Source organism: Thalassophryne amazonica, chromosome 17 (assembly GCF_902500255.1).
Source record: "Thalassophryne amazonica chromosome 17, fThaAma1.1, whole genome shotgun sequence".
Taxonomy (NCBI): domain Eukaryota; kingdom Metazoa; phylum Chordata; class Actinopteri; order Batrachoidiformes; family Batrachoididae; genus Thalassophryne; species Thalassophryne amazonica.
In genome coordinates, this window is record NC_047119.1 from 4,840,435 (window position 1) to 4,847,414 (window position 6,980).

Consider the following 6,980-nt stretch of genomic DNA (forward strand, 5'->3'; position numbering starts at 1 on the left):
TATTCAGTAACTTTTTATTATTGGTGTTTTATTGGTGCCAAAAGGTACATCACAGAAATACATAGTTGTTGAAAAAAATAAAAAGGTCCATTACTTTTTGGACAGACCTCGTATTTGTATTTCCCGCTTAATAAGAGGGATTCAATATAAAATGCTGTTTTTTATGATATATGGTTTACCTTTTTTTTTTTAAATACGTCCATCTCTTTGTTGATTTCAGGCATTTTCCTTGCACCATTTATAGGCCAGTGACAGTAGCTCAGTGGTAAAGTTTCAGGCTGGCAAACAGTAAAGTGCAGGTACAAATCCTGTGGATGGTATGTTTATATACTCGTGTGTGTGTGTGTATATATATATATATGGGTTGAAGTCCAGCAGCAAGCTGAAGATGGACTGAGAGCAATTGCAAAGACGAAGCTACCTGGGAAGTTTAAGGTCTGGATGGTTCAGTTTGGGTTACTACCAAGGTTGATGTGGCTGTTGACAGTTTATGAAGTGGCGCTGACAAGAGTTGAGAGTATTGAAGATCAGTAAGATGGTACGAAAGTGGCTAGGAGTTCCTAAGATGCTGACAAATGTAGCACTCTACAGTCGGTCAACAAAGCTCCAGTTTCCCTTATCATCAGTGGTGGAAGAATATAAAGTTGCGAAGGTTAGACTACAGTCAATGCTAAATGATTCCAATGACCAAGTGATAAGTAATAATCCACCGGCCCTGCAAGTTGGACGAAAGTGGAATGTTGGTAGTATGGTGAAAGAAGTTGAGGCCGTAGCACATCAACGTGAAATTGTTGGAGTGGTGCGTGAAAAGGGAGCTTGCCTTGGCGTAATAAGAAGGCAACGATTTTGGTCAAAGGTCGGAGCTGGGGAACAAAGAAAGATCAGAGAGCAGGAGACTCGTCATTTGGTAGAGGCTGAAAGGGTGTCGAGAGCAGCACAGTAGGGTCAGCAAGGTCGATGGATGACGTGGGATGTAGAGGAGAGAAAGGTGACTTGGAAGGACATTTGGGGAAGAACTTTTTGGAGTCTGAAGCAGCTACTCCAGATGACGTATGATGTGTTTCCATCACCAGCGAACCTGAGAAGATGGGGTACTGGCAAGAGTGCGAACTGTCATCTGTGTGGAAAGTATGCTACTCTTCACTATATCTTGTCAGCGTGTCATGTTGCTCTGAATAGAGGATGGTATACATTTAGGCACAACTTAGTTCTGAAGGTGGCTGTGAAGGCAGTAAATGATGCATTTGTCCCAGTGAAGAAAAGCCAACCAGTTAAGTTTGTGAGAGCCGGTGAACAGGTGAGAGGTCGGAAGCAGAAGAGGACAGGCACTGGTCCAAAAAGAAAGTGGACTGTGTTAGAAGACAAGACTTTGCCAGTAGATGTGGTGGTGTCTGATTTGCGGCCTGATGTTACGCTGATTGACAGGGAGGAAAGGAGAGTAATACTTGGAGAGCTGACAGTCCCATGGGAGGAGGGTATTGATGGAGCTCGACAGAGGAAGCTCAACCACTATGATGATCTGAGGGTGGAGATAGGGGAGTGAGGCTGGAAGGTGGAGGTCATTCCTTTTGAGGTGGGATGCCGGGGTTTCCCTGCAGCATTGGTGGGTCATTTTCTGAGGGCAGCTGGTGTTGATGGATGTCGTATGGTGGTGAAGGAAATGGGGGAAAGAGCAGAAGATGGCAGCACCTGGATATTAGGGGCCTGGGTGCAACAGGAAATAGCTGTTGCGGACCCACTATCATGAGGGATACTGAGCTTAATGGGTCGAAATCCCGAGGAGTGATAGCGCTCAGCTGACGACCCAGGCCCTGGGAAATAGCGCTTTTGGCGTACTTTTCTCTCTCTCTCTCTCTCTCTATATATATATATATATACGAGGTCTGTGAGAAAAGTATCTGACCTTATTATTTTTTTAAAAAACCATATGGATTTGAATCACGTATGATTACATCAGCCAAGCTTGAACCCTTGTGGGCATGTAAGAGTTTTTTCACGCCTGTTGGTGACGTCATTTGCCTGTGAGCATGCCTTGTGGAAGAAGTGGTCCAGCCCCCTCGTCGAATTTTCATTGTCTGAGAAGTTGCTGAGAGACTGGTGCTGTGCTTGATCAAAATTTTTTCAAAAACTGTGAGGCACATCCGAGTGGACACCTTTCGAGAAATTCAGCTGGTTTTCGGTGAAAGTTTTAACGGCTGATGAGAGATTTTGGATTGTTTCTATCGCTGTAAGGACTTTCCCACGGAGCGGGATGTCGCGCAGTGCTCCGAGGCGACGTCGTCATCCTATTTCAAGCTGAAAACTTCCAAATTTAAGCCTTTGTTGACCCAGGACGTCGTGAGAGAACAGAGAACTTTCAGAAGAGGTCAGGATCAGCAGTTTATCCGGACATTCCACTGTTAAAGAAGATTTTTTTTAATGAAAGACGTGCAGACGGATTGGCGCGTTGGCTCGTAGCCGGCGCGGTGCGCCCGCCACAGGAAAAACACCTCTGTTGGAAGCCTTAAGGACAAGTTGGAACATGTCCTGCTGTTAAACAATTTCTCAGATACTCACTCACTCAACTGAAATCCACCAAAAGCCGCCTGGATTTTACAAATGGTTATCAACACGGAGGTGTTTTTCCTGTGGCGGGTGCGCCGCGCCGGCTGCGAGCCGACACGCCAATCCGTCCGCATGTCTTTCATTAAAAAAATCTCCTTTAACAGTGGAATGTCCGGATAAACTGCTGATCCCAACCTCTTCTGAAAGTTCTCTGTTCTCTCACGAAGTCCTGGCTCAACAGAGGCTTAAATTTGGAGGTTTTCAGCTTGAGACAGGATGACGACGTCGCCTCGGAGCGCTGCGTGACGTCCCGCTCCGTGGGAAGTCCTTACAGCGATAGAAACAATCAAAAATCTCTCTTCAGCCATTAAAATTTTCACCGAAAAACAGCTGAATTTCTCGAATGGTGTCCACTCGGATGTGCCTCACAGTTTTTGAAAAAATTTTGATCAAGCACAGCGCCAGTCTCTCAGCAACTTCTCAGACAATGAAAATCCGATGAGGGAGCTGGACCACTCCTTCCACAAGGCGTGCTCACAGGTGAATGACGTCACCGACAGGCGTGAAAAAACTCACGCATGCGCACGAGGGTTCAAGCTTGGCTGATGCAATCACACGTGATTCAAATCCATATAGTTTTTAAAAAAAATAAAACTGTCAGTTTCTTTTCTCGCAGACCTCGTATATTCCACATCAGTGGTGCGATGTGATGCACCTCGCACTGTACCGTTGTGTGCATGAACACTTGCGTCGGGATCGTGCACGCCTGCCTGATGGCACGATGCTTCATGGTGCACTAATTCGAACTATTTTGTGCTGTTTCACCGTATTCGACCAAACTTCGCACTGTGTGAAGGGGCCTTAAATAACGATCACCTGTTTGACATCTGCTTTTCACAAAAATAAATTGCACTGTTATTTTTTTTGAACAGCCTGATACTACAGATCAGTCTGTGTTAATCAAACGTGCCTCAATCACGCTCATATTTGAAAGTGAGGTGCAGACTGGCACTCACTATCATCTGACAAAGTTTGATCTGGATCTAATCCAGATTACAGATTTTGTGGCCGTTTCAATTTAACATTGAAAACCTCATTTAATGTATATTTTACATTATAAATTAACCAAACGTGCCCCAATCACTTTCATATTTGAAAGTGAGGTGCAGACTGACACTCACTGTCACCTGACAAAGTTTGATCCAGATCTAATCCAGATTACAGATTTTGTGGCCATTTAAATTTAATATAAATAAAATTGGTGTACTTTTTGCGTTATATTTCAATCAAAAGTGCCTCAGTCACTCAGTTTTCTGTTCTGGATTCACCTGCAGCACCAAAATTAGATGGAGGCTCAAATTTTTTTGCCTGTTTGTCTTCCAGTTATCAGTCTCAAACCAAATGCCAAAAAGTAATGACACATTGTGTTTGTTGTGTGGGCCGCTGAAGAGGAGGTACTGCTGGCCCACCACCACTAGAGGGCGCCCTGCCTGGAGTGCAGGCTCCAGGCACCGGAGGGCGCTGCCGCCTTACCAAAGAGGTAACGAACTCAGCCAGTTGTATTATTCTGAGAATTAATACTGTGTTGCTTGTGCTTAGGTCAGCTGAAGACCGTATTGGACGAAGTAGGATAAGTACTCACCTTCCTACATTTCTTGATTGTTGTTGACGAGAGGTGGAGGTGGACTCTCCACTCTCCGTGTTGCTGGGTGCAGCCGCATCCACACCTGACTGTTTCTGTTTCCTGCCAGCAGTACTGGATCCGACGAGCGGAGGCAGTGGCCACCTGGGAATTCGGGACTTGGCGGCTCCAGTATTCCCGGGGTTCGGTGGCAGAGGAAATCGGGTTGGTTCTGGTTCGACTTGGACAGACGTCTCCTATCGTCGAGCCTGCCCACACGACACCGTTGTAATAAGACTCAGTCTCCATATTGTAATCGGTTGTATTTGTTGTGCCTTTTTCACAACAGTAAAAACAGTGTTATTTGATTCCTCCATTGTCCGTTCATTTGCGCCCCCTGTTGTGGGTCCGTGTTCCTACACTTTCACAACACTGTGCACAGCAGAGATAACAAATGTTCTGTGAAAATGATCTGAAAAATAATTCAGAAACTGAGAAAGTTAAAAAAAAAAAACAACAACCTGACAACACCATAAAAAACAAAAAACAAAACTTTGATTCATGTGCATGAACTAAATGCATCCTCCTGACATTTGATCACATCTTATTTGTCTTATAAAATATCACTTCTAACACAACTTTGACATTGCAAATTTTTTCCAAGGTAACATTTTGTGAACTTGGAAATCAGTGTTGGCAGATTTTTGTGCTTTACATGCTTGGTGCTCTAGTTTTAACTATGTATTCTCAACCCCAAGAGTAGCAATTTATTGAGATTAAACTCTTGAAATCTTGCCTCTCAAAAGGGTGGGGCTGTTCAATAAAAAAAGAAATTCCTAAATGGTAAATACAATTTTTTTAACGCTTTACATTAAAGATGAAAGTCTGCAATGCAATGAGATGCTGTTTGCATCATTTCAACTGCTAGTCTTAGAGGAGAAATAAATATTTTCAAAAAAGATAATTGTGTCACTGAGTAAAACAGGCTGGACACTGTGTCACTTCCTTTACTGTAACCATCACCGCCCAAATTCTTGTGTACCGTAGTGAATTCCATGGCAACATTATTCAGCTTCTTTCACAAATTTCCCTTAAATGTCTCACACTTTTTTTAGTGCAATGGGTTTGAGTGAGACCCAAATGCCCTCAAAGCAGATTTTGGTGTCTGTTTTTAGGAAAATGTTGGTTAAAGCATGTTAATTCTGACAGTGATGAGGAGACACAAGGACACTGTGATGTTCACAGTAAAGGTCAACAGCAAAAGCAATCAATCAATAAAGTAATCGGCAGCAGCTTAAACCTACAACCAGCATCAAAAGAAACACCTGAGATCCATTTCTGCTTATTTGAATTTCTAATTGTTTATGTTTGTTTTCTTCAACAGACACCATTTCAAGCAGAACCTTCGAGTATACACTTGACACTGAACCTGATACTGACAATCACACTGACAATCACACCAACAATCACACTGACATCAGTAAGAAGATACGGCCAAAGGTGGGGAAGATACTGTCAGATGAGGCCGTGCTGTTTCTCACTGGTCCTCTGTCCACCATCTTCATTCCATCTTTCTACACAGTTGTCTGCCTCCTCAGTGTCCCTCTCAATGCCATCGCCATAGTAACCTTCGCTCTGCAGATCAAGCCCAAGAAACCAGCAGTGGTCTACATGTTGAATCTGGCCTGTGCTGACCTGCTCTTCGTCATGCTGCTACCTTTCAAATCTTCTACCATTTAATGGCAACAACTGGACACTCGGTCCCTCTGTTATGCCGCGTGGTCACGGCAGCTTCTACTGTAACATGTACTGCTCCATCCTCCTCATAACCTGCATCAGTGTGGACCGCCTGCTGGCTGTCGTCTATCCCATTGAATCTCTGTCTTGGAGGCGTCCACAGGTTGCCATCACAGCCTGTGTGTTCATGTGGGTGTTGGCCTTGGCGGGCTCGGTGCCCCTCGTCCTCTCAGAGCAAACTGTTGATTTACCAGATTTGGGCATCATCACTTGCCACAATATCCAGCGTGTGGATGAGAACCGATGGTACTATAAGATCTACTTTATCACCATCTGCTGCACCTCGTTCTTCCTGCCTCTGCTCATCACAGCAGCTTCCTACACTCGAGTCATCTGGACGCTAAGCAGGGTCCCACATGGAGTTGAAGGACGCTCACGCAGAAAGACAAGAGCCCTGGTGTTGGCTTTAACAGTGCTGGTGATATTTGTGCTCTGTTTCACCCCAACAAACTGTCTCCTGCTGGTGCACTACCTGCACTTTACTGATGGTGAGAGTGCAGTCGGCTCTGAGGCACGTGCCAGAACCTATGCAGCATATCTGGTCTGCATGTGTTTGGGAAGTCTGAACTGTTGCCTGGACCCGCTGGTTTACTACTTTGGATCGTCCCAGTTTCAAAGAAAAGTGTCTAGTGCACTGAGATGTCAGAAGGTTTCAGAGATGTCTTCATCCAGATCCACTAGCAGAACATTCTCAAGACCAACAGCCAAAATTTCCTAAACAAAAAGCGTTAATATGAAGTAAAACAGCAACAACAAGTACCATAAAGTTCTAGTGTGACAATGTCAAAAAGTGAACTACTGCATGATTCTATGAAGCAACAAATAACAGCAAAAATTCAAATGATTTAAACCAGACTGTATATATGGAGTAAAAATCCTCTGTGACATCACCCAGAATTTTTGTGAAAAGCAGGTTTGAAGCTCAAATAAGTTTGTTCCAGATAATATTGTACATATTACAAATGTAATTTGTAATATGTAATTACCTCTGCCAAGGAGGTTATGTTTTTGGTCATGT

General features: G+C 44.0%; 1 protein-coding gene across 1 annotated transcript; it reads left to right on the forward strand.

Annotated features, from left to right (window-relative positions):
* Positions 1–1,578: 1,578 nt before the first annotated feature.
* Positions 1,579–6,680, forward strand: LOC117530032 (proteinase-activated receptor 1-like). Its single transcript, XM_034192971.1, is given in 3 exon segments — positions 1,579–1,603; positions 5,550–5,895; positions 5,897–6,680. Coding segments are annotated over 3 exon segments (1,155 nt in total).
* The last annotated feature ends 300 nt before the right edge of the window (positions 6,681–6,980 follow it).